This window comes from Miscanthus floridulus, chromosome 17 (genome assembly GCF_019320115.1).
Source record: "Miscanthus floridulus cultivar M001 chromosome 17, ASM1932011v1, whole genome shotgun sequence".
In the NCBI taxonomy this organism is placed as follows: Eukaryota; Viridiplantae; Streptophyta; class Magnoliopsida; order Poales; family Poaceae; genus Miscanthus; species Miscanthus floridulus.
This window is the reverse complement of record NC_089596.1, coordinates 15,438,329-15,466,049: the sequence shown is the minus strand read 5'-3', so window position 1 is coordinate 15,466,049 and position 27,721 is coordinate 15,438,329. Positions and strand designations below refer to the sequence as shown.

The window sequence follows — 27,721 nt, the reverse complement described above, 5'->3', positions numbered from 1 at the left end:
GGTGGTTGACAAATTAGGCGAATATCGAATCCTCCTAGCTTAGCGGCCTCACAAAAATCCGAATCATCCAATTTCAAATGAGAGGGTGCATTATCCTATTGGATGAATATTGGTTTACCCACATATTCTCTTGGCCATTTCGCTCTAATGGCCGGCAACACTTGGTTGATCATGAAATCTCTAATCACGTCTCTTGTGATCGATGTAATGGGCTTCATATCCAAGTCTTCACGGACACGACCGGTTCTCTCATTGCCTCAGGAAAACATCCAATCCTACCATCAAAAATACAATTCCCATCCCTAAACCTTGGCCGAGCGCAAACACACAAGAACATGAGCCTAGGGATGTAGTTCTTGTTCTTACAAGTCCGATGGGGTTCATCTTCTTCGGGTAGCAAATAATATCTTTCAGATTTTTGACATAGGTAGAACCATTTCTCATCAATGAACACAAAGTCATACAACTCCTTAAACCTTGGATCATCAAGCAACTCCCTATTAACCATATCAACACACCATTGTAACCTAGACCTCTTGTTAGCTTCAGTGAGATATGGCTTGATGCTACTAGAGTGGCGCCTAAGTTAACCTTTTTTCAAATACCTTTGAATCTGGCATTTGCTCATATTTAGTGCGGTGCACACATCATCTATAGTCATTCTTTGCTTTAGAGGAATGTTTCTCAATGCGTCTAAATCAACAGGAATGTGCTTACGGCCTACTCTACCCTTCTTTAGACTAGAAACCACAACCGGAACTGAGTTTGCAAGTTGTATTTTACCTCTCCGCCATACCCTCTTAACTGACCGAATATTAAGCCCAAATTGCTCGGCAACAGCTGCAGTGTCATTCTTGCCTAGTTTCCCATTGTTGCTCCTAGCCAACAAAGCTTGATAAACTTGTTTTCGAAGGTGTTCAGACATTTCTTTCCTTCGGTGAGGTCGTTGAACTTGTTCTTCCACGGTGGGGTTCTCCACAGCAGCATGTTCTGTTAAAACAAGCACGTTCATTAGTTCCAGCAACATGATCTGTTAAAACAAGCACAATCATGCAACTTACAGACGACATATTCTATTCAAAAGATTGTGCTAACAAGCACTTGTAGTACGTACCAGCATGGTTCTGTAAATAATCAAAATCAACAGCTCCATATTCTGATCCAATTCAACAACTCCAATTGTAGTTCAAATCAAACTCTGTCTAATAGGCACGGAGTACTTTTGCATGGCTGCTGTGAATATCATAAAAGGAAATACCATTACCATTGTTATTCTGATCCTCTATCGGAGGCATGTTGAGATCGAACGCAGCGGCGTCGTGCTCGTCGAGGTCGAACGCAGCAGCGTTGTCGTCATCTTGAGGCTTGTCGAGATGAAACGCAGCGTTGCCGTCACCATCTTCGTGCTCGTCGAGGTTGAACGTAGCGGCGTCGTCGTCATCTTCATCGCCGGGCTCGTTCAGATCGAACCCAGTCCGCAAATCAGCCATGCTAAGCTAAAGATATGGCTCAGTACTACTCAAACGAAGTGGCATGAAGAATAGATGTGGCATGATGAATTGAAGGACTGTGGCGCTTTATTAAGCTGTCTGCATGTATCCCAAACGTCGCATGCACGAGCGCCAGGCCGAAAAAATGAAAAATTGAATGGCACGGGCGCCCAAACTCGATGGTACCGCACCAAAACTGAAAGCAAATGCGCCCAGGCGCGAGCGCCCATGATGGACTCGTTCCGCACAGTAGCATGCAAAATCGCCATGCAAAATAGCAAAATCCAAAAATATGTGTGCCCACCAGGAATCGAACTTAGGACCTTGGGGCACTAACAGCACTGCGCTAGCCACTCCAACTCTGATTCGTTCTCGTATACAATGCACCCGCAGGCGTATTTAATAGGGGTAGACAGAAAAAAATACCCTCTAATTAATGACTCCTTGGTAATCACACTCATATCCTAAACGACTTCTAATTACGATATAGAGGGAGTACATACACTCTACCTCTATATGAGCACTTTCGGGATAATGAACATACAAATATTGAGATTAGCGAAGTCCTTGTAGACGAACCTTCAACGGACACGTAAATCCTAAAACGAACTTAGAAAAAATACAAACATCTACGTAAAGTGAAGAACGAACTGGTTAGATGGCTCCGGCGGCACCCCTCAGGTCATGAGTTCGATTCTTCATGGGGACAAATTTCAGGCTTGAGGGTAAAAAGCACCCCTCAGGTCATGAGGTCGATTCTTCATGGGGACAAATTTCAGGCTTGAGGGTAAAACAATCTCATCATCTGTGCCACACCAAAGCAGGGGTCTATGGTCGTCCTGTCTCACGGGGATGCAGATGCCGCTATATATGGGTGGGGCTGAGGTTCAGAGATTTTATCGAGCTGTGTGAGAAGTTCATCTTCTTAATGGAACATCTTGGGGACGTCTCTCCCCCGTGGCTCGAGTAAAGTGAAGAATTTAAATCCGAATTGATAGGTTCGAGCCAAAAAAACTGTGATGGATAAATCCCCAAATCCGAATCGCTACCACGCATATGAACAGGACATGCATGATCGTCCGTAGCCTATGACCTATGGACACACATACATAAACTTCCAATGGGCTTGATCAAAAAAGCATTATTACGACTAAACTGCACAGAATTGCCAAGATCTCTAATCTCTAGGCACACTGATTTATTTGCCATGCACAGTAGCATGCATGTACCGATGTACGCGCGCACGCGCACGCGCACGGCGACGACGGCCACGGCCCAAACTACGAGAAGCTATAGCAGCTAGCCGCAGGAAACCGAGGCGACGTGGAGGTGGTACTGGAACAAGCTGGAGTAGCGGAAGGAGACGGACTCGCCGGGGCCCAGGGCGCCGCCGCCCCGGACGAGGCAGTCGCCGACGGCCACGCGGCGGAAGTCGGCGGGGGCGACGACGAGCTGCGCCTGGCCGAACTCCCCGCAGGAGATGTGGACGTCGCGCACCGTGCAGTGCAGGCAGGTGTTGGCGGTGGTGACGGAGTAGGTGCCCACGCCGCCCGGCGACGGCGGCGGCAGGTCGGCGCCCTGCTGGTCCTGGGACTGGGACACCTCCACGGCGTCCTCCGAGCACTCGCTCGGCGCCGCCTCCGCCGCCGTCTTCCCCGCCGTGTCTGCACTCATCCCCGCCGCCGCCTGTACAGTGGCTGCACAAGCACAAGTACGTGTGTTAATGTTCCCGGCGGCGTAGAGATAAGATGCATGCATCAGCCGCGCACGGTGCACGTGAGGTATTGCTTACTCATGGTGAGCAGCTTGCGGACGTGCACGGCGGCCGCCGTCTCGCCATGCTTCACTAGGGAGCTAGGACGAAGATGCAGAAACGCTGGAAGCTGCAGCTCCGGCGACACAAGCTTGAAGTAGGAGGAAGCTTACTACAATGAACAAAGGAGCTCGCTTCTGAAAGCACCTCATGGCCTCTGGTGGGATCCGAGAATCGCAACGGCGGTGTACACGAGATAAATGGAGGAGAAAAGCATGTATTGCTCTTGGTCACTAATGTATACAATAGGGGAGGGGTATTTATAGCACGGGAACTACACGTATATATGACGTAAATACCCCTCTCTCCTTCACCAATCTTTGACTAAGATTCTAGCAATCTCAGGGCATTTAGGTCGTTACATAAGGTAAAGTGTTGATAACTGCTAACTTTTGAGACTTTATGTGCTTAGAGTTTTTGACCTAGCTTGGGATAGCTCTGGCTCCTTGCTACAATACGTGGAGGAGCCGGTGAAATAAAAAGTAGCGGCTTTATCAGCTCCTAGTTTATTTAAAAAGGAGAAAAAAATATATATAGCTCCTCACTACAATGCAAAGATGAGTAGTTACAGCCAGAGCCGCCCGGAGCTCTACCAAACAGGGAGCCTTCATTTGACGCCATGGAAGCTCAATCATCTAGCTTCTGGACTTGGCTTGCTGCTCAAAGCTTCACCTCATTTGCTCAGGACTTTGGGGATCGATCAACGCGAACTGACATGCCCTTTGGCGGTTTAGCCTACAAAGTCGCACTTTGCAGGAATCTTCATCCAACAACAAAGTGTTGCCCCAGAAAGTCATAGGAAAACTTGTTTCTAGGTAGAGGCAATTTTTTGCTTCAATTTCATTGTTGAGATGCTTCTTTACTTGCGTGAGATTGGTGATTTGTCTAAGAATTGAATTATCTAGGCGATGGACACTTTCTCCTGAAAGATCTCTTTGCAATCTTTTTTTTTTTTTGTATATCGGCGACTTCTGTGGGAGCTGTGCGATTTGCATGCTCTAGCTTCTTCTCTTTGTCTACGTTATCTAATGGTTGTACAATCATCAAGTTGAATGCATTGAATGGATCTTCGAGCTCTTGCAGCGTCACCGGCTTCGTTGTTATCGGATGATTTTTAAGGTAAAGAACCCTTCGAGGTCGTGGCCATGGGGGTTTACCCTTTTTGGAACCCTTCGGCCTTCGCGGGAGCCGTCCTCAAGATGTCTTGACTTTCTACAATGAACCACGATGGCGCCAACTGTTATCGTACTCCCAGAAGTCTGGTAGACATGTTTGAGGTCGTGTAGTTGAGGTCGAGTGCGAAAAGTTGCAAAAGACTTAGCTGTTGTAGAAGAATTTTTCAGTTATTTCATTATATCGGCTTCTCATGTACATAAGCATGCTATTTATAGGCTGTGGCTCAACCACTCCAACTCACATTGACTGTTTCGCCATCATATGACTACTAGATATATATCCTCTAAATATTCCTTAATGACCTAAGACAAAATGGTATTCACACAATTCCTTCCCCCATATGACTACTACATATAGCCTCTAAATATCCCTTAATGACCTAAGGCAAAATGCTATTCACACAATTCATTTATATATACTACTACAAAATTGATTTTGTGTGGCATTGCACTTTAATTAACGGAGGCGGCCACAAAATCCAATCGTCTCGAAAAATTCCAGATGATTAACGAAGGCAGACATTTTGATTTACACAGGCAGTCACTTTTGCCCGTCTCGTAAAATCAATTTACGGAGGTGGGCATTTTAAGACAACCGCCTACAAAAATAGTCTATTTCCGGAGACAGTCGTCTTAAGGAGCCCGCCTCCGTAAATCTATTTTTGGAGACGAGCACTCTATAAGGCCCGTCTCCAAAAATAGTGCCCTAGCTCGCAGCCCACAAAAAACCCATCTCTGCCTTTCTATCGGGCAACACTTGTTAATCTAGCCTCACATCTATCATCGAGCGCCCCCTCTCCCTTCAGCCCGACGGCGCCCCGTCTCCCTCCGCGCCCCTCTCCCTCCATAAGCCCGACGTCGGAGCCCCCTCTCCCTCCCACGCGCCTCTCCCTCCGAGCCCGACAGCGCAGGCTCTCTTTCCCGAGCACGGCGGCGCACCCTCTCCCTCTCGAGCACCCTGTCCCTTCCGAGCACCCCCTTCCTCTCCCTCGAGGAGGCTGGATCCGGCCGATGGCGGCACAGGGAGGCTAGATCCGGCCGGTGGCGACGCAAGGAGGCAAATCTGGCACACGCTCTTCCTCTCCACCACGGCGGGTCTCCTCCCCGGCGGCGCCCCTGGCCGACGAAGCATGGCACCCCAGGCCAGCGGAGGCGGCGGGTTGCGCGGTGGCGGTTGAGGTGCACGCACCGCGGTGGAGGCAGAGGCGGAGCACCTCTAGCACCGCCGGATCCGACGAGAAGCTCGATCCAAGCGGCCGTGCCCAGATCCAGGCGGCTCTCGGCTCCCTTCGAGCGGATCCAGGCAGTTAGCGGTAAGATCTAGTGCAGGCAGCTGGATCTAGCTCGAAGCGCGGCGGAGTGGACACGACGGCGGCGGGCTCGGAGCATGGTAGCCCTGGATGGGCTCGCGTCTAGGCTCATCTTTTTTTAATTGATTAACCGAGACGGGCAAAGCAACCGCCTCGGTTAATAAGCATTAATCGTGACCTTTGATTGGAGGTAGTTTCTTTGCTCACCTCCCTAAATCATTTTTGACCGCCTCCAAAAAAAAAAATTATGTACTAGTGATAATTTCACCTTCGAGGCTTTGACAAAGTCCTTAGTCCTTGAAGGACCGTTTGACAATGCCAGTGTAACCTTCATGTGCAACCTTCGCCAATAACTTCGACACCGGCCTCTTCACTTGGATCCACAAAAAATATCAAAAGTAACTGGCAGAGACTTTATTCGAAAGCTTGCGTTGCAGGAGATATCGAAGGTTCCTAGACAATCTTTTTTTTTAATTACACGGTACAACATAGATGCATGCACACTCACCCTATGAATACACGTACGTAAGTCCTACTCTATGAGCACCTCTGAAAGACTGAGCCTAATCATGAGATTCACGAAGTCACCATAAGTGTCTCGCTGTCAATGGGGACGTTATCTACCATTGAAAGCATAGCGCCGTTAAATCCTAAAATAAATTCAGAAAAATACAAGCACACGTGCCTCCATTTCATGAAGGAAAGCAAGGATTTCCATAGGAGAGGAAAACTTCATTCCTCCATTCCAAACACTATGTGATGTAAGCAAAACATAAGAATTAGATTCATGTGAAATTCTTATGAAATTCCTCAAATCCAAATAGTACCTGGTATCTCCATGAGCCTTTCTAAATTTAATCTCTAACTCATTATTTAAAGAATCATTGAGTAAAATCGTTTTTATATCTTTGTACACTCCAATAACTTTTCTATATCTTGTATGTGCTATAGTTCCTCGCTCATCTTAGATAATCTCGAAGAGCTTTTCTAAACTTAGTCAGCATAGCGCCATTAAATCCTAAAACAAATCCAGAAAAATAAGAGCAACCGTGCCAAAGTCAAGAAATTGACCCGGGTAGACAGGTTCCACCACAAAGAACCCAACCAGCTGATCTAGGATCTTCGTAACAAACAATTAGCCTATTCGCTTGTTGGTTTCTGAGTTAATAAACCCGACTGCTGCTGGTTTATTGTAAAAGAAAAACACTGGCTGATAAATCCTGACTAAAACAAACAAGGCGAACTGGCTGAATAAAGATTAGGTAGTTTTAATGGCCGAAGGTGGGGGACTCAATGTCTGGGCTCCATGATGGCTTCTCGCTAAAAGTGAGCACCTAGAATTAGCAACCTGCCTTCTACTGTTAGGAATTCTTTTGCACAAGACGGGTTTTGTCGGCCTACCGATCGGGTTGGTCAGCTAAGCATCAGATAGATATTTGTGCGCAGAGTATGGTCTCACCATTCATACACCGACAATGTGTTGTCATGTTCTGAAAGAAACGAATTCACCACCACCTGCACCTTTTAATCAGAAGGGTTCATAAAGCTGATACAATCCACCATCACCTGCAAGTTTACTTTTGATGCCACACAATGCCTAGCCGGTAGGCAGTACCAGTAGCAGTAGATACTCCAGGCAGATCACAGGCAAGTCCGAAGACTGCCGATCTGCCCTGTGCACCTTCACTGCACCCACATACTAGTAAAGAGTACCGAACCAATGAACGGACAGATATATCAAACTATGCCAAGCAGTTCGGTGAAGCGAGAAATGAGAAGGGGTACACCGGCATAATACAGCATGATGCACAAAGAAACTTATCATCCTGTAGAGCAAAATATACGAGCACTTGTATTGCATGACACCATGGCGATTGCCCTCTGCTAGACACGACTTTGGCATGGTTGGAAGCTGAAGCTGAACGAAAGCGGAAGCTACCACTTCACAACAACAACAGATGAACGGTCAGCAGCTCCGACTAAAAACCGAAGGGGGCTCTGTTTATTGACCGCCACTTCAAGGAATAATTTATTTTTCCATCAAACATCACGGTAATAAACATCTAAATTAGCACCCAAACCCTAAATACAATGATGGTACACACAAAACATTCACATGTATTTGTCTTATGCCAAGTGATGGCCCCCTATTCCATATACCCAGTAAATGTCAGGGAAAATGTACAGCCTGCTCCACTAGCCACATTAAACCACTCCCAGTTAGAAAATATCCTGTACCAACCTGAAATACACAAAACACATCAGTTACCACAAGGTTTCATCAGTTGGACTAGCAAAGAAACTACATGCACTCACATTGATTCATGCTAAACAATCAAGCGACATTTTGAATCGACAAATTTCACATAGGCAGTGTTTTTAAGGCATCGCCTAGGTGACAAAGCACTCGCGGAGAACAAGGCGTCCCCGACACCTAGCCAAAAGCAGTTTGAGCGAGGGGTTTGGAGAGCAGAACAGAGGAAATCGATAGGGAACCAACCAGAAAGGCCATGGAGCCGCCTGGGTCATCTGCGGCAGCAGCAGCTGATCCAGAAGGGGGCCACAATAGAGATCGGTCTGTTGGAGAAGAATAGTGAGGGGAAGCAGTGAGAAGCAAGAGAGGAGCGGAGGCCAGGTTGAGTGCGCGTGAGCAAGAGCAGTGTGAAGGATATGAGTAACAAGCAAGTTGTCTAGAGATGAAACCCTACACAATGCCACAGGGATATAAATAGTATTAACAATGCCACCAAGGATATAAATAGTATTAACAGGAGAAGTGTAGGCTATGATCATTCGGTAGATTGTTGATCAGATCCTAGCAGTTTTTGTTTGCTTCTTTTTATCCTGCTCAACTTCACTTTTATTTCATGGGGCATTGGAAATCATCTCCAATGCAGTGTTCAGCATGTTCAATTACCCATCGGCTACTTGAATCACAAACTGCAATCTAGTTCATAAAACATAGCAACTAATCCATCACATAAAGAAGTTGATCGTCTATCCTTACCATTTGATGAACTCTATGCAGATCCCACTTGGATCATATAGAACACTAGGATCTTACCAGGTTTAATGCAACAAAGCATCCACACTGGTGTTTCTCTTTGTATCAACCACAATAACCTGATAGCCCTCCACAGTAAAAATCAAGATTCTGGAAGCCAACTTTGCCAGATTAGTAGCAAATTCAGCTATCCCAATGTGATGTCCAAACTACTCTGAATCAGTATCTAATGACAAACACAGACGAGGCCTAACAGACCGCGGTTGGCGAGGATGAGAAAATATATTTTCAATCCTTCTTGGATTTAGATTAGATCCATTACATCTGTTCATGCTTGGGAGAGCAGAAGCTGCAATTGAGAACAAAAATGTTACAACAATAACATGTATAGTATGCAGATAGCTGTCGTTGAGAACACAGCAGCAATAAGTCCGGATTCATTAAACCAAATTTGTAGTATCAAACTATGAATTGAACCAAATTCATAGTTTGATACTACAAATTTGGTTTAATGAATCTGGACTCACATTTGAGCAATTGAGCTAGATAGTTCTTTTTTATTCTAGTAATTAATAAATCATCAAAACTGTTTCCTATGCAAGCATAGAATCCATAAAGCTCTGCAACCAACAGATATTACAGGACCACAAGCTAATACAAGTTGATAAGAAATGGAAAACCTTCAGAAATTTGGTTTTGATTAAACTCAGTTCACAGTCATAGGTATGCTGTATGCATATAGACATCATTTTGACAGTTTTGAGTACAAGGGGATAAGTTGAGCCACTCAGCATCAAGTGTCATCTATTACCCAGAAGTAATCAAAGGCAGATTCTAAAAGTTGCTAAAATCCTACTCATTCATTTTATTGACTAGAGAATTAAATAGTTTATGGGGATCTATTTTAAGATATCAGACTTTGCACATTTTCTATGGGAAAAAAGTACGACCTAAGATGCCTGCCTTCAAAAGTTAACCTTGATGATCCTGGAAATGGTTGACAGGCTACCAAAAAGAAAAGGAAGTGTAGCAAACCGTTATCTTAGAAGCAAAATGATCACAAAAGAGAAGAATTAAATTCATAAAAGGGAGACAAACCAGCATCAAGTAAAGGTTCGACTCCTGCCTCTTTCGATGGAACTTTTGGCTGTGATTTTAGACCATCAACACTTGTAGACTCTTCATTACCCCCTCCACCGGCCGCAAGCGTAAGAGATATCCTCCAATCATCAGGGTGGACTCCATTTGGAGTATTAGCATGCTCACTTAGTTCTTCCTGAAGGGGAACAATGGAAGGTTGACTTGGAAGAAAAATTTGCAAAGATGGATCGTCGCCTGCTAAAGCCAATGGGTTATCAACCAAGCTTCCATGCACATCATTACTGTTTCGGCAAATTGAAACATCGTGAGCTGCAGAGGGATCCTCTATGCCAACATTACAGTCAAGCGAGTAGTCTTCTGGTGCAATATTAAAGGAATTATGTGGACCAACAAAAGGATTGCCAACATCAGTATCAGTCCCAAAAAACTGGAACCCTTGCTCTGGTTGTGGATAAGAATGCATTTGCCAGTTATTTATTTCAAAATCACCAGTATTGTTGCTCAATAAACCAAGGCCACTTGTACCAACGCCAGCATCCTCCTGGTACCTTTCAGGATATCCAGTTCCGGGAGCATCAGTGACGAAAGGAAAACTGTCACCATTTGTAGGAGTATTTGCATAGACAGGTGGCGGGCGAACAATCGGGTCATTTTCTTCATCAGAATCACTAAGAACAATGACATCTGCAGCATTATGTTGTGGCTGTTGTTGTCTATCCTCTGTATTGTCTGTCTGACCAAAGTTATGTGCAAAACTGTCAAACTCTTGGTTCAATGCTATATCAAATTGAATACCACCCCCTTCTTGGTTCACACTTGCATCTTCGCCATCTCGGTAACTCCCAGTGGGGCTACTGATAATAGGCATGTTTGGTGTTGAGAACCCATTGATGTTTTGGATGTGATGTCTAACCACAGGTTTTTTATCATCTGCTTTACTGCTAACCTGCCATGATCCATTAGTTTTTTTTTTAATTTTCAAAGTTCTATGTCCATCAGAAGTACCCTCTCTCTTGAACTCATTAACACTTGTGACACCAGGGTTTGTATCTTCCTTTGAGTCACAAAGAGTACCATCAGGCATATGCCACTGAGATAGATCTCTGGTAGCGGCATCACCCTTCACACGCCATGACCCATCAGGTTTAACATCAAGCTCATTAACATCTTCACTGCAATTGTGCAACTACATCCAAAATGAAAACAGAAATCAACTCACATAACAAATTCCAGCATAAGGCATAAAATGTGAGACAAAAACCTACCAAAGAAGTAATCCGATTGAAATAAGCATCGATCATCAAGTTCTCGAGAGAGTAATTCTTTAAACATATTGGGCATTGCCACTGCACAAAACTAAGAACAGTCAATCAGGAAGGTAGGATACAAAATATGAAACCATGTAAAATGAAAAACATGATATAAATAAATCAAGTGTGGCAGAGGAAAAGAGCACTTATATAGGGTAAAGATGGTTCCTCATCCATAGTCCCTATACCCCCCATGGACTACTATCCAAGGGTAGCCTAGTTTGGCTAACCTTGCATGCATCTCAAGCATGGCGTGATCATGCCCATAAAATTATTAACAGAACATTTTTTTTCTATCTCCACTGTATTTCCTACTCGAAAATAATAATAGAAAAATGGCATTCTTGGGTATTCATGATCATTGATCAAGCGTATTGAACCAGTCCATACTCTTATTGCGCAGGCAAAAATTAGGCCTGGCCTGGGCCAAAGCCCAACTACAACAGATGTTCAAAACAGGCCTAGTTACAATATATATTTGAATGTGCTTCTGCAAGCACAAATTCTGACCTTGCGTGAGCGTTGATTCAATTCCACAAAAGTTTCAAGATCAAAACAGCCCATGTGAACACAAGGCTTGAACCTTCCAGCAATCCTCATTCTGGATCCACTATTCTGAAAAATAAAAATACATTAGATACAATTCCAATTGCAAATTGCACCGGAGCGGCTTAGCTCAACATGCCAGTTATAGCCAACCAGAAAACATATACTTTAAAGACCTAGTATAATGATTATATTTGCTCTTGAGTAAATACATAACAGTTAGCAACTCTCCTAATACTACTAAGCTAGGTAGGCACAGAACCACCTGACAGAGTAAAAGTGGTTTGTTACTACCTATACCTATATGAAGAAAAAAATTGAAAAAGGTAAATGATACCTAAATGAGCAATAACGCGGGTCTCTTTGAACCAATTTGGTTTCATGCCCGGAAGGTCAACCATGGAAGCCATTTTCTTAATAAGACAAGTTATGGAGTGGTATAGGGAGAAGAAGAAGGACCTACACATGGTTTTTATTGACTTGGAGAAGGCTTATGATAAAATACCAAGGAATGTTATGTGGTGGGCGTTGGACAAACATAAAGTCCCAACGAAGTACGTCGGGCTCATTAAGGACATGTACAGCAATGTTGTGACTAGAGTTCGAACAAGTGATGGAGACACGGATGACTTCCCGATTAGGATAGGACTACATCAAGGGTCAGCTTTGAGCCCTTATTTGTTTGCTTTAGTGATGGATGAGGTCACAAGGGACATACAAGGGGACATCCCTTGGTGTATGCTTTTCGCGGACGATGTAGTGCTAGTTGATGAAAGCCGGACAGAAGTGAATCAGAAACTGGAGTTATGGCGGGAGACTTTGGAGTCCAAAGGTTTTAGACTTAGTAGAACTAAAACTGAGTATATGAGATGTGACTTCGGCACTACTACTCGGGAGGAGGAAGATGTTAGTTTGGAAGGTCAAGTAGTGGCTAGGAAGGATACCTTTCGATATTTAGGATCAATGCTATAGAGGGACGGGGATATTGATGAAGATGTTAGCCATAGAATCAAAGCAGGGTGGATGAAGTGGCGGCAAGCGTCTGGTGTCCTATGTGACAAAAGGGTACCACAGAAGCTAAAAGGCAAGTTTTATAGGACGGCGATTAGACCTGCTATGTTGTATGGTGCAGAATGTTGGCCTACGAAAAGACGACATATTCAACAGCTAAGTGTCGCGGAAATGCGTATGTTGCGTTGGATTTGCGGTCATACAAGAAGGGATCGAGTTCGGAACGATGATATACGTGAGAGATTAGGGGTAGCGCCAATTGAAGAAAAGCTTGTCCAACACCGGTTGAGATGGTTTGGACATGTGCAACAGAGACCTCCAGATGCACCGGTGCGTAGTGGAATCCTAAGTCAGGATAGTAACGTGAAGAGAGGCAGAGGAAGACCGAAGTTGACTTGGGTAGAGGCAATAAAAGGAGACTTGAAAGGATGGAATATACCCAAAGACTTAGCCTTAGATAGGAGTGCTTGGAAGACAGCTATTCACGTGCCTGAACCTTGATTGCTTCTGTTGGGTTTCAACTCTAGCCTACCCCAACTTGTTTGGGACTTAAAGGCTTTGTTGTTGTTGTTGTTGTTGTTGTTGTTGTTGTAAATGGTACTGACATATATGTAACAAAGCCAAACAAAAAAAAAGTCATAAAAAACATATATATGCAGAACAACACTCACAGGGCAACGAAGGTTGACTGTAACAGATTCAGTAACCACTTCCAGATCGCTATCGCTATCAGCATTGTCTGTAGCACCTCCACCTCCAAGACAGCGACGGACACGAGCAAGAGCATCCTCAAAAGACTCCCCTTCACCTTCCTTTGGGATCAAGTTTAATACCTGAACATCAACAATAGTGTCAAGGAGAAAGAGAAGAGTAAATGGAGCACAGCTCGGTGAATAATGCACTAAATATGTGAATAGAATTAGTAGTTTTTCCTTTCAAGGATAATTCTTTTTTTCTGAAACATAACAGGAAATTTAAAATAAAAAAAGTGGTAGCTTTAACAAGAATTGTCAACACAAAATATTGCTGTCTAGATGATATTTAACATGAAACAAGCTAAAAGTTGGCAATACATTCTTTATACACCATTTAAAGAACAGGAAATCATGTGATCCTATAGTCATTTCAACTACATGATATGTAGAAAGCCAAAGGAACAAAACCTGAGGAACAGTCCTCCTCCTAACAATTCGAACTCCAAAGCAAAAGGTTCGGGCATCAACTCTTGATAAGCTAATTTTATTGATCCCTTCTCTACTGCATGTGGTTACCTGCAAAAACATACAAGAATGACAAATTTAACCCATGAACAGAACTTGAAAAAAGAATTTCAGAGTAATACAACATTGCGATCAAATTATCATATCAACTACAAAACTGAAACTAGGTCTCCATATGCTAGAAATGTGCACCCAATTGCTTTCTATCTCTGAATGTACAGATAGAAGAGTATAACTTGAATCTTGCCTCATAGCATGTTTCATATCAGCACTAGAAATCTCTTGATAAAACCTGACAATGGCTATTGCATCATGGACTTGCCTCAAATCAACTACAGGGCTATGTGCTAATGTGTTATTCAATTTTTTGGGGGAAATGGTCTATTAATATAATGCCATTCTGTATGCTCATGGTTTATTTCATATTATTTTTTATGTTATTTTGCTTTTTCCCAATGGCATTCTTTAGCCTTACAATCCTACTACTCCTATGATGCAGATTGCAGGCTAGCATCATTGAATATAAACTTGTGTGTTCAGCCAATTTAAGGCAAGACGCTTTCTGCCAAAAAAGAGAAAATAGTATCCATGGATCCTCACATGCACCACATCGCAAGAATGACATGATACATGCCACAATCCAGCTCGATGTAGAAGTAAACCATGCGCTTCACTAGCTAACTATAAACACTGAGTAAAAAAGCCAGCCAATGGGAAACAAAAAACCAGTACCATATTTGTAAATGGTTTGGCCAAAATGTGTGCCATCTGAACCAGGTGATGGCCAGCAAGCACCTTCACAAACAAAGTATGAACATGTGCTCCAGTATCTTAGCCAGTAATTTAATATGGCATCAAGTTTTCAGGCTCACATAACACTATTTCCAAGACTATGCCATGAATCAAGAACATGCAACATTTTATAAGAAGGCAGGGGGGGGGGGGGGGGGGGGGGGGGGGGGTAAAAGGCCATTTTTCAACCCCCATAACTCCTGGCTTCAGGAAAGCAGAAGAAAATCAAGTGGATCCTGTATCATGCCAAAACATATGCTCTTAAGAATCTCAAGAGGACTGTCCCACATGTACAAAAAAAATGTCAAATTGCTAATGTGCTCAGATCTTGTTAAGAGTGCCATATAGTGATAAACAATGCTACTAACTTCAGTCATATATAGTTGACATTACAGACAAAAAAACAAGGAACAAACGAGATTGGTTTCCCTGTCTGAGCACCAAGTACAAACGACTGGAGGGAGTATAAGCCATAAGAGTAACCTCAAGTGAATGGAGGGAGTATAAGCCACAAGAGTGAAGACCACAAAACAAGCTTAACGCAGACATACTTAATTTTACTAACCCCTTCATATACTTCACACAAAAACGGATGAAAAACAAGCCGCTGTGTTCTAATGGAGTTCATTTAAAAGGTACAACTGACCCAAAAGAACATGCCCAAAAGATAATGGAAACGCTTGTTAGACCCCCCACCCAAAAAAAAAAAACCACCACCACCAAATGAAATAAAGAGGTAGTACCAAATGTCCGTCCAACCAGCATCCAGATCCTACCAGCGGGACAAAGTAAGAATAAACTCACCAGTGGTCCATCATCCCGTCCATTTATCCCTAGTAACTGAGAACCGGGCCTGGTCATTACTCGTACAGGAATACCTGAACAAACAGAACTAAATATCACACTGGCAATCACTTAATTTCGCAAAAATATCAATGTAAATTAAACCTATATGGCTCAGATATATCTATACAACATATATGCCAAGATTTGAGCCCAAATGCATTTTAATAAATCCAAGTTATACAATAAAATTTTATGCATTACCATTCACTTGCAATTCTGCATATTGAGGCCATTGCATCCTGAACTGGACTTTGTCATTTATAAGAATGCACCAAACCTGTCCACAAACCAACAACACAATCGGTAGTTAACAGGACTGTGCAACAGAACCAGTCGCTTTTTCTTTGTTGGATAGGACATGAGAAATCTTAATACATCAAATCAAGATCTTTTTGACAGAAGCTCTCAATGTGCAACACTCAAGTCTCTATTGCACACACAATTTGCAAATGATTTACGTAGATAACTCATAAGTGGGGTAGACATGAGAAATCAAAGATATTTGATGTTAGAGAAAGGTCATAATCATACATAGCTATTTTCCATCAGCGTACTATGCATGAACACTATGTTAAAGAGGTTGATTCAATGACAAAGTTCAGACACTCCGAGTGACCTAATCTCACATACACCAATGTTTTCTTCCTCAGTGCTTTAAGGTTTATTTATGGCATAGCATAATCACCATGTACTATGCGTGAACACTATGTTAAAGAAAGAACATAATCATCCACAGCTAAGATTTATTTATGGCATAGCAGCATCATGTCATTAATAAAGTGTGCAAGATTTTTATCAGGATTGAGGCAAATGAAACTTAGGTTGTGGAGGAGAGAGCAAACCTGGAGATCATATTCTGGTCTCTGGACTGTTTCTCTATCTGCTCGGGAAAGTTGGAAGGTCTTCTCCACAATTTGAGGTACACTTGCTCTAGAGATATGAAGGTTTCACAAGGAAACATTTATGCATCAGCAACACAGTAACATCAATGCAGATAGTATACAAACTAAAATAGCAGAATAGTTTAAGTCTACTCAAATGACATGCCATTATCTAGCATATATGGGCCAAAAGCACAACTATGGACCACCTTATCATAGAAATGGCCACATATATCATACATTGGATGCTGTGTCAGACTGATAATGCATCTTTTAAGAACAGACCAATGAACATTGTACGGCACTACATGCAAATGAGTACTAGTGTTATACATTCATATCAATGAGTAAAAGCTTGTATTAGCAATCAACAAGACTGCGAGGATTATCATGTCAAATCTAACAGAGGAATTTAATTACTAACCAAAGATCCTGAACTGAAGTATATATGACTGTTGTTGAAGATATTAGTGTTTGTTGATTGGGTAACAAGGATATACTTATGTATAGCACAGCATCAATGGCATAATATAGATACCCATATGGCTAAAATAATAATTCCTGACAACAACGGAGTGTCAATTTCCCCTCAAACCTAAAATTGACATTAACTATGACACGTGTAATGTACTTGTATTGACAATCCCCCCAAAAAAAAGAAACAATTAAAGAAATGCACATTAGGTAAGGGAATGATTATTGTTGTAAGATAAACTATTGCCACCACAACAAGTTCCATTATAGACCCACCCATCATTTCCAACACCAGATGACATAAATTTCACAGGTAGTAATGGATTTCCTGTAGTCACCCAAAACCTGCAAATTCGAAGGGTGGAATTAAGCAATGAGAACAAGAATTGCAGACAATAAGAAATTCTAAATAAAGTTGTTCAAGTGCAATGCCAACTTCAGAGCACCTAAACAGATTTACAAGTCTCATCAGCGGCTTTTGTTCATAATACATTCGAGGATCTAACCAAAAGGCATAGTAACTTCAATTGCATAGAAAACTAGAAACATCAAGCATTTTAGTCTTCAATAAGTAGGCTATCTTTACATGTTATATTTGTTGCAGAAGGAAATAAACCATCAGCATGTTCTAGCCAAGCAAAGAGAAGAAAGAGCTTAGGCCTTAAAGGCACACTATTAACTCAGGCAAAGACAACAAAGAGTGTCGCTTAACCTACAGAGTGATCATACAAGTATCCAGCTTGAAAAATCAAACAATGGGTGTAACAGTTCACATAAATACAACAAAAGGTTCAGCGCATACCGCAGTTAAAAATGGCAAGTTCAATGGCATCCATATGTGTACCAAGTACCGACATAAAAACATATCAAACGTACGACAAACATTCAATCAGACAACCAAGCAACCAGTAGCATGGGCTGTTAAACCAGAGGTTATGGGATCAATTACCAGTTTACCAGATCAATCAAGTGTAGGAATTGGTAGAACAAGAGGGGGGGGGGGGGGGGGGGGGGGGGGGTCTAATAAACCCTGGGTGAGTGAAAAAAGGTAAACCATACAGGAAAGGAAAACCATAGCACAGTTCATTCACAACATTTTAGCTATAGCAGGACATGCCAAAAGCCACTCTTGAAAAAAGGTATAGTGAAACAAAGAAAGCCAAACAGATTGTAGCGGAACATACGGGTCTGCCCGGCTCAGTCGGCACAATTCACAATAAAAATGAGGTGGAATATCAGGGCCAGCACCCTCCGTGGGCTTATCTGGAATGAGTACGCAGGTAATATGCTGCCAAACCTGGCATTTGCCATCTTCGCACTGCAGGAAACAAGATGCAAGAAAAAAGATTAACAAGGCGCATGACACCAAAACAAACAGGTTGCAGTTAAGATAAATTGTTTCATGTCCTATGTGCTTTTCAAATGAAAACAAAATACATGCACATATATAAAAGGGTAAGATACCTTGATCATATTGTCATTTAGCATTGTGCTATTGCAAAGGCAGCGAACCTTAGCCTCTACTTGGTAGAAGTCAGAAGATTCCTCTTTGGGCCTGAAATGATTGAAATCTGATCCACTGTGGCTCCTGGAGGGAAGGTCAGGAGCACATCCTTGCATTTTCCTGCTAATGAAAGCACCGAGGCACCAAAAGGAATTAAGTCAACAACTTCATCTGACATAGTCAACTCTCTGGTATGTATTCTTGTACTGAAAATTTAGAAACAGATGGAATGAAACCTGTATGTGTCATCAACAACTTTTGCCACCACCTCCCTTGTAGGAGCATTTCTCCTTCCCCATCCATGATGGCGTTGACCTGCAATAAGCAAATTGAGCTTAAGAGCCAGATTTCATGGAAAGACCAAACTTAGTGATTCAGAAGAAGAAAATGCGAACTAGCTGATGCTCTAAAACGGAAGAGATTTTTTATTGACCAATCATCAGCTCAAGGACAAATAAAGAAATGACCCATATTATTAAACTACAATGGCACAGATTTGCATAACAAACCTACTGGCTTGAGCACAACTGAAAAGTAATATTGAACCATAAAAAATGCAGCAGTTAAAGACAGCAATATAGGGGGGGAGCAAATATGCAGCAAAGACCGGCCATACCTTGCTCGTCTGATAATATTGCCAATACCCTGTCAACAAGGTCCTGTGATCAACGATTATGAAAAATGGATCAGATACCATCAAGTGCAAAGCTGAGGCAAGTATAGTGAAGATGAGATTCTGAATGTGTTCATTCAAGGAGAAAAAAAGAAGAAGATGGTTCTGATTTCTGAAATTGCGATACTGAATTGAAGCTTGTCCTACAAACCCATGGTTACTGCCAAAGCGAGTTGTGCACAGCACTACAGCAGACAGACCCAACAATGATGTACTGCCAGATGGCTAGTTCGCCCTGGACACTCGTATGCCATGCTTCCATTCAGTTGATGTAATCATACACATCCAGGAGTAGAAACAAAGTGCTCGAAAGCCAAAATAAGAGAGCAAAACAATTGCTGACCTGCTTCTTTCCTTGCTTCGGTAAACCCAGCTGATTTAAGATATCCTTGAGCTCCTTTATTCTAAAATACGCAAGTTTATCCTGTGACAAACAAGGAAAGAATCAGCGTGTGAGATCTTCAAGAGCACCGTTCCATGTTGCTGCGCACGTGAAGTACACCGCCACACTTGCCATGTTTGATCCATGGGCCGGAAAAAACAGAACTACCGACTCTAGAACGATTTATAAAGAGCGAATCTTGTCGGTTAGCGATGCGCTAGCTAGGAGCAGCTTAAATGAGTGCTGCGTCATGCAACGGAAGGATCCAGCACTAGCCTATCAATCAGTACAACACATGAGAGGTTGATTCAGCGGCTAAGACAGCACACAACACCAGCCCAACAACACACACAGCTCTATCCAAAGCTCGGGGCTGGACTACAACGGGCAGCATGCCCGGGCTAAGAAGCCGAAGCGATTCCACATTTGAAAAGAAGGCACTGGTGCCAGCCAGCGCTGGAAAAAACTAGGGTCGGAGCTCTCAGCCAGTCCATCCCATCCATCTAAACCTCGGCACGGGATTAACCGCCGGGCGGCAGCGAGGCGGCGGCAGGGGCGGGAATCCCACGGGCCCAGCTGAATCCCCCGGGAAATTCGAGGGGAATCGGCGGAGATCGAGTGGCGAATTGGGCGCGGGCGGGCGTATACCTTGCAGGTGGAAGCGAGGTCCGACATGGCCGGCGCCCGCGCGAGGAAACCCCTGGAGGGGCACGGGCATGGGGAGGGGCCGATCGGGGCCCCCGGCGCCGGCGAGGAGATCCGGCGATCGGGGCGCCGAATTGGGGACGTCGGCGGCCGCGCGCGGGGGCTTCTGCTGCTGCTGCTGCTGCTGCTGCGGCGGCGGCGGCGGCGGCTCCTCCCTCGCGTGGCGTCTCTGTGGCCTCCGCCGTTTGCGTCGACGACGGCTGCCTGGACGGGGGGCGGGGTTTTCCTCTCTCTACCTCTCTCTCTCTCTCTCTCCCCCACCTCTTGGCTCGCGTCTCGTCGCGCGTGCCTGTGTGACGGGTTCGTCGAGAAGGGGGAGGAGAGAGACTAGAGAGGGGGCGGTTTCTCTCTCCTATTCAGCCGCCGCGGCGGACGTATCGGCCGCTATCAAATCCGGTTTTTTGCGGGGCCGTACGAGTCCGCGACCCACCCAGCCGGCGTGTGGGTGGGGGTGGGGGGGTTGGTCGTGCCGTGCCCTGCCCACCCGCGCTGTGCATCACTCGTGGCGTCACCATGGAGGCATGGACCACCCCGGTCCAAGATGGGCCGGGCTGACAGGCTGTGGCTGTGGCTGTGGCTGTGGCTGTGGCTGTGGAAAACCGTAAGCTGTGAAAAAATTGCTAGCTGAAACCTGTTTAGTTTGAAGTGTCGTAGAGAGGTTGTGGTGAGCCGTGAGCTGTGCTAAATGCCTGCAATGCTCCTAAATGTCTGAGAGACTGTTTATGCAATTCGATCAAAACATAGCTTTGTTCACTGATTCACATATAAATAGCCATTTAAGAAAAGGAAAATTACTTTTTTTAAATTACGTGTCCACCATTAACATCAAGTCCCTGTAAATAGGATGATAGAAAGTTACAAAAGATATACAAGCATGTCCTCGTCGACATAATTGTCTTCCTCTCGCACTAACCAACACATCGTTGAATGGTACTCATGGTATCCGCATTATCTCCATCTGAACTCTCATCTCCTTGTGCTTGTGTCACAGAGTTGCTTAGATGTACTCCTCGTCAGCATCACATCTATCGAACTTCCTATCATGCAAATTGTTATCACAAATAAAGTTATGCAACGTCTTACATGCAAGAATGATATGCTTATGAGTAAGAGTATAGGAGCTCGGGATTTCCTTCATCATACGCCTTTTCCTTCAAGACGTCGAAAGATAGCTCAATAACATAAGTGTATGGACTGCTCGTATAGGTTAAACAATACTCCCTCAATTCCAAATTATGAGATGAAGCGAGTATTATCTATCACACGTGCTCTCTTTCCTCTTTACTGAGACATCTAGAGCAATTGGTTTGCCTCCATGGGGCCATGAGCTTTAAGATGGACGCGCCGCTGATGGTGGAGGTGGAGACCAGTGGAGGGGGAATGGAGTACTAGATCAATGCTCCAAATTAGAGGGCCGCGGTGATCATCACGATATCCACCTACACCGACACCGTGAGAGCGGGGACCAAGCGCTATGGCTTGAGGCTCCAATAGTCTCCACGCCCAGGAGCTATCCGAGATTGATGCAGTCGTCGCTGAGTTCAAATATTGTGAACAGAAGCATAGGGAAGGGGCAAGTGAGGGCCAAACAGCTCCTAAGGTTGCAAATTTCCCTTAACATCCCCTCTAATTATTACACCAATTAAGATATTTATTAAGTAGATTAGCCTTTTGTAGTGCAAAACATACATATATCCAAATAATAAAATAGTATAAGTATTGTTATTTTTGTTAAAGTAGAGATTATGCATGCATACAATTCTTTTTTTGTTGTTGACAATGCCCCTCCACTCCCTGTCAAAATTGCTAGCTTTGCCTCTGATTGTGAGGTTGATTTGGTTAGGGTGAAGTTGATGTGAGCGCCTATGACTCGATCTAGATTATTAATAAAGTCAACAGCTGGCCATTAAGGAGGGTGACAAAATAAATGTACTACCATAGGAGCAAATGTAAAATGTTGAAATTTAGAAATATTAATATATAAGAATTTATCCGATCAAATAAATTATATAAATGAAGGTAAGAAATTAAGAGAGCAAGAGTATAGTCAGTGGTGAATAAAGGTGGTTAGCTACTAATACTACTGACCAAATCAGTAATGCGTATCAAAGTCAAGATCATTGTGTTAAAAGGGCATCGATCACAACGGGGATTCGACGAATCAAGGCAGTGTTCGGCTAGACTGAAAGTGCTACTGTTCGTGCTGATTTTCACTGTTCATACTAATTTTTTGTGAGAGGAAAACACGGTCCCGGCTGAAAAAAATAAGTCGAACAAGTCAGCTTTCAGTCACTATATAATTACTATAGTTGATTTATCTTCAACTTTACCATCGTCTTCTTTTCGTGGAAACCAATTCTCGTTGTCTTCTTTTCGTGCGTTATTCTTGTATATTTGAAACTGAAAATAAGCCGGATATACATTTGGAAAGTCGTTTCACATCTTGCAGGGCTCGAGTTTACAGATTTTGCATTTCCATTGTTCCACAAAAACGAATGTATCTAGTTCATATGGAGGAATTAGCATTACAAAAATGGCATAAGTATACTCCTCTGTCTTAGAAAGAATGCAATTCTCGACTTTTGAGAAATCAAATATTTTGAATTTTGATAAAATTGTAAAAAATACTAACATTTATGATAAAAAATATTTATAGAATATATTCTCATACCAAATTTATTTGGAGACATAAATACTAATACTATTTACTATAAAATTGGTTAAACCTGAGCTAGTTTGACTAACACGGATTCCATAATTATAATTACTTTTTTCAGTACAGAGGGATTACATATTTTGAAAAAAAGGCCATCCATACAAAAATTTGCAATTCTATGTTTGATACTAGCCAAATGTTCTCAAGTTTGACCTATTCATAAAAATATCAACATTTATGGCTCCAAATAGATTTACTATAAAAATATATTTAACCAATCTAATAGTGCGTAGATTCTATTTGGATCCATAAATTAATAGTTAGCTCCTTTGGATCTAAATGGATCTAGCTAATTGTTAGTTAATAGCTAGCCAACAACTATCTTACTAGTTGGCTCAAACCAACTAATAATTAGCTACCTAATACTAGCTACGAACTATTAGTTATATAGCTTTTAGCTCTATAGATCCAAACAGAATAGTTAACTCCTTAGATTCAAACAGGTCTAACTTATAGTTTAACTATTTGTTAGTTGAATATCTAACTTACAACTATTTCACTACCTAGATTAAACTAGCTAATACTATTAGCTACGAACTAGTAATAACTAATATCCCCTATGAAATATTAGCTACCTAACTATTATAGCTAATAGATCCAACCAAGACCTTATTTGATATAACTAGCTAACTATTAGTTGTTTTTAGCTTATTTGACCCAACTAGTAAAAATGCTTGTTAGTAGAATATTTAAGTAACAATTAGCAAGACTGTTAGTTAGATTTGTTCACATCTAAAGGAACTAATTATTAGTACCGAACTATTTCGTATTAGCTCTAGGGATCCAAATACAATAGAGTCTTAAAAATTCTTTGATTCATCAGAAAATAAAATGAGAATTGCATATTTTTTTTTGGAGAAGAGAGTATTAGGCCATGGCCATTTATCCTACAATTTCATTAGCGGTTAAAATGTTGCATTTATAAACCATAAGAAATATCTCCGTGTTCCAAATTATAAGTTAATTTGGTCTTTTAGATACATACTCAGCCTGCTCGCAGCAGATTTTTTGGCTACAACCGTAGGCTATTGGACGCAGTATCTACGTTAGATAGATAACAATTCACCGTTTGCAACCACAGTCTGCAGCTGCAGTTTGAAAATCTGCAGCGAGCATGGACACACGCTCTGTTCGTTTGGGCTTGATTGGTTTATAAGCGGTACTTTTTCAGCCAACGAATATTATTTTTTTTACACCAAATCAGTCAACAGTACTTTCAGCCATGGCTTATCAGCCCAACAAACCCAAACGAATAGGGCGTATGATCCAAGAAAGCCACAAAGAATTATAATTTGAAATAGAGGGAGCATAAATGACAATGTCCATAGTTCCGTACACATTTTGCAAAAACGAATCTATCTACTAGTGGTTCATAGACAAGAATTAGCATTTCAAAATGGCACGAGTATATATATTTCAAAAATACGTGCGAGGCCAACAGTTGCGTCAAACGAAGAACCGGGTAAAGAAAAGAAGAATTCGATGGCGGAATTTCGGATGTTTCCGTTTCTTCTTCCCCCGGGGTTAGCGACGGAGAGTCGGAGACGACGCAGAGGGCAACCGGCCGACCCCACACGTTAGTTGTTACTGGGCGGCCTGGGTGGTTGAACGCTGCCGTGCCGTTGCGCTAGTCGCGAGGCAAGCGGCCGATCGCCGCCGGTTCCGCGCTGCCAGGTGGGGGCCCACATCTGGCGGCTTCCCCGCTTCCTCGCTTCCTCCTCCAGCTCCGATGCACCACGCCTCCCCCTCCCCCTCCTCCTCCTCCGCCGCGGCGCGCCCCGGGACAGAGGAGTTCCCCGTGGACATCGTCAGCGACGAGGAGATGGCGCTCATCGATGCCGCGCTCGCCGCCGCCGCGGCGGGGGCACGCCCCCTCCTCTCCGCAGCGGCCCGCCGCGCCGCCGTCCCGCTCTCCTGCGCGGCGTACCCGCCCGCCGCCGGCGACATCGAGGACACGCCTCTGCCGCGTAGGTCTCGGCTCGCTCGGTTCCGGGAGCGCCGCGCCCTCGCCGTCACCGATATCACTGCCACGGTGACGCCGCCGCCCAAAGCTCGCGCCTTTCGCATTTCGTTGTCTTGTCTTCTGGCCAGATCAGATGTGCTCGTGTCGAGTGATTCTGGTGGTGACCGTACTTCTTGCTGCAGGAATGGTGCGAGAAGCAGATGGAGTTCGTGCTCGAACGGGGCAAGCCGGAAAAGACCGTGGCCATGAAGGTCGGTTTGGACCGCCATGCCCAGCTCGAGCAAGAGGTGAGCCAACATTTCTGATTCTTCCAAGCGGAATGCTTTGCCTTTTCCACCATGATTTCACCATGAAAGTTTCTCCGAACGAATCTCATCCCGACCTGTTTCCTTTTCGAACAGGTTGTTGAGAGAGTGGACGTTGCCATTAGATCTGCGGAAGAACTATGGGCAGTAAAATTCATGAACTTCATCGTGGGAACAAACCAGCTAATGTTCGAGGGCATGACACGGGAAATTCCAGTGTAAGCCCCAGCAGCTTCGCCTCTTCTCTGTGCAACTGCAAACCAATACTGTGTACCGATGGAAATACTCTGCTATGTTGTTGGTTTCCAAAGTATATATGATGCTTTCCATCTTAGGGAGCATCCTACTCAGTAGGTCTGATAGTAAATCATGTTGTTGCAGGATTGGGGTTGTCGAAGGTTCATGGATGATAGGAATTATAGATGAAATCCAAATGCCCACGGTTGGCATTCCATTGCAACCCATGCTGGTGGATACAAAGACACGTTCCACGCGAACAGTTCCATCAGAAGCACAAAAAAGAAATGGAAGGTCTGCTCCTTACACTTTGCTTTCCTAACCATTTCACCTAGAGAATGGCAATTATGTCGTGCGGCAAGTATGTTCCCTAGAATAGTGGATTCCCTTCAAGTGACTTCTGCTTTGATCTGAAATTGCATGGACTTGTATTAATGCTCTTTTGGCCCGTTTACCATTGTCCAATCATAGCTTCAGTACCCAAAAAAGGGATTAATTGCTAGAGTGTATTGTTTATGCAAATCTATCTTTGTACCTAGAGAGATCCATTTGGCTTTGTCTTAAGAAATGGGAGTATCAAACTCTTTACTGAGGTACTCACACAACCATGACACCTGGGATGAAGCCTGAGTGTGCAGCCTCTCAACTGGAATCTCTACCAACCGTGTGATCGCTCAGTTTACTACAGGTTCCTATTGTTGCTAACTATGGTTTTTAGTTAGTTTTGTTTTAAGCAACAACTCTTAGGTCAATCATTCAGTATATGAATGTGGAACACTGCTTAAATTTGGTGGTACTGGGCAAGTGCGCTTTCTTACAACAGACTGTACACATGTTGTTCCTTTGTATTTGTGCCATTAAAAATGTATCATATTAATGTGCAATCTTTTTTAAGACATTGATGAGTGTTACTGTTTAGAAACAAAATCCATATGATTAGTAGCATATGTCGCTATCTTCAAGTTTTAATGTTTTGCCTCACAGTAATAAGATGGTAGAATGCTCTTGAAGAACATGGGAGAATGATAGCATCTATGAAGTTTGTATGATAGATGATTATCCGATTATGACAGGCTTCAACTGATGTGTTACAAGTATCTATGGGACAATTTGACCGCAGAGAAATTCCCAGCAGAGAATTTCTTCAGCTATTTTGACCTGGACCCCAACTACTTGTTATCAGATGATGTCAAGGGGTACATTAGCTCATTGGGATTCGATGCAAAGGTGATATGTCTCACCTTTAAACTTTGTAATTCTTCCTTCTAATAGTTCTCAGGCAATTTACTGTGGTTGACCAACTAGTTTATTCATGGGAAATCATTCGCTGCTATGTGCTAGCAAATTGAGTAAATCCAGAAGTGTGCTAAAACACTGCTTTTTACTGTACTTTTGGATGTTCATTCATGCTACCGTCTACAACGTGTTATATGGTCCTTGCGAGTTATGACTTGTAACATGGTTTCTGTTTGCAGACCTTTGAAGATGTATTGAAATATTTCAAGGTTACCTGCCATACACTACCACGGTCTCAAGAACAGCTGCTCTTGAGGTAAATATGAGTTACAGGCTTACGGCCTAAACAGCAGTAATCTGTTGTACAGACTATCGAATGGCAAATCACTATACCTTTTGCAAATGGGACACCACAGATATATAGAGAGAGTAATTTCCTAGTCCTTTACTGGTGCAGATATGAACTACAGGAAGACCATTCCCTGCTTGAAGAATACCGGTTCACTTATGATGCTAGGTGGTTCAAGGATCAAATCCAGGAAGTCCTCAGCTTCTGGATAGGATCCCGCGAACCTAAATTTGTAGCCGAAGAGGAGAGGTGGAAGTGCCGTTTCTGCAAATTTGTGTCAGATTGCCCAATGATTGCTTCCATTCCAAGGTGTTGATGCTAACAAAAATTGCTCTGAATTGGTGGCTTGGCGAAATATTTGATGCTGAGTTCTGTAGCCTGGAGATAGTCTAGCTTTGGTCGCCTCTTTGTTTCCACACGCGCGTATGTAATCTTAACATTTTGGGGTGGTGTGGTGCGTGTTGTATTTTGGGTCTCTCCCTCTTTTTCTTCTAAATATGAAGCGCAGTTCTCCTGCGTTTTTGAGAAAAGAAATATTTGATGCTGGGCTGAAGAACCAATCCTGCAGATGAATTTGAAATGTAGCTCATTGTTATTTGACTCCATATGCAGCTTTGTAACTCGTATATTATTGATTGGCAACATGATTCTATTCTTGTTTTACATACCATAATGAAG

The 27,721-nt window shown here is 43.2% G+C and overlaps 3 protein-coding genes across 7 annotated transcripts; 1 reads left to right on the top strand and 2 right to left on the bottom strand.

The window, feature by feature from the left end:
• Positions 1–2,789: 2,789 nt before the first annotated feature.
• On the bottom strand, positions 2,790–3,248 carry LOC136515287 (TPD1 protein homolog 1B-like). The gene has a single exon (XM_066508927.1). It carries the CDS (start codon positions 3,246–3,248, stop codon positions 2,790–2,792), a length of 459 nt encoding a protein of 152 aa, XP_066365024.1.
• Positions 3,249–7,612: 4,364 nt separating this feature from the next.
• Positions 7,613–20,573, bottom strand: LOC136517518 (E3 SUMO-protein ligase SIZ1-like). 5 transcript variants are annotated; one of them, XM_066511108.1, is made up of 18 exons: positions 20,181–20,573; positions 19,494–19,574; positions 19,094–19,136; positions 18,714–18,792; positions 18,438–18,600; positions 18,158–18,291; positions 17,250–17,318; positions 16,461–16,548; positions 15,820–15,895; positions 15,577–15,650; positions 13,924–14,031; positions 13,432–13,593; positions 11,714–11,818; positions 11,159–11,239; positions 9,891–11,079; positions 9,743–9,797; positions 8,796–9,141; positions 7,613–8,030 (listed from the first exon to the last, which is right to left on the bottom strand). In XM_066511108.1, exons 1-17 carry the CDS (start codon positions 20,205–20,207, stop codon positions 9,111–9,113), a joined length of 2,565 nt encoding a protein of 854 aa, XP_066367205.1. In that variant the 5' UTR covers positions 20,208–20,573; the 3' UTR covers positions 7,613–8,030; positions 8,796–9,110. The 5 variants fall into 5 exon arrangements, with proteins under 5 accessions (XP_066367205.1, XP_066367203.1, XP_066367201.1 ...); XM_066511106.1 differs by lacking the exon at positions 9,743–9,797 and adding an exon at positions 8,289–8,365 and having other exon boundaries at positions 8,853–9,141; positions 20,181–20,572; XM_066511104.1 differs by lacking the exon at positions 9,743–9,797 and having other exon boundaries at positions 20,181–20,572.
• Positions 20,574–24,418: 3,845 nt separating this feature from the next.
• Positions 24,419–27,717, top strand: LOC136517620 (exonuclease V, chloroplastic-like). Its single transcript, XM_066511244.1, has 7 exons — positions 24,419–24,985; positions 25,099–25,203; positions 25,318–25,439; positions 25,603–25,752; positions 26,532–26,685; positions 26,934–27,010; positions 27,152–27,717. The coding sequence occupies exons 1-7, from the start codon at positions 24,683–24,685 to the stop codon at positions 27,357–27,359; spliced, it is 1,119 nt and encodes a 372-aa protein (XP_066367341.1). The 5' UTR covers positions 24,419–24,682; the 3' UTR covers positions 27,360–27,717.
• The last annotated feature ends 4 nt before the right edge of the window (positions 27,718–27,721 follow it).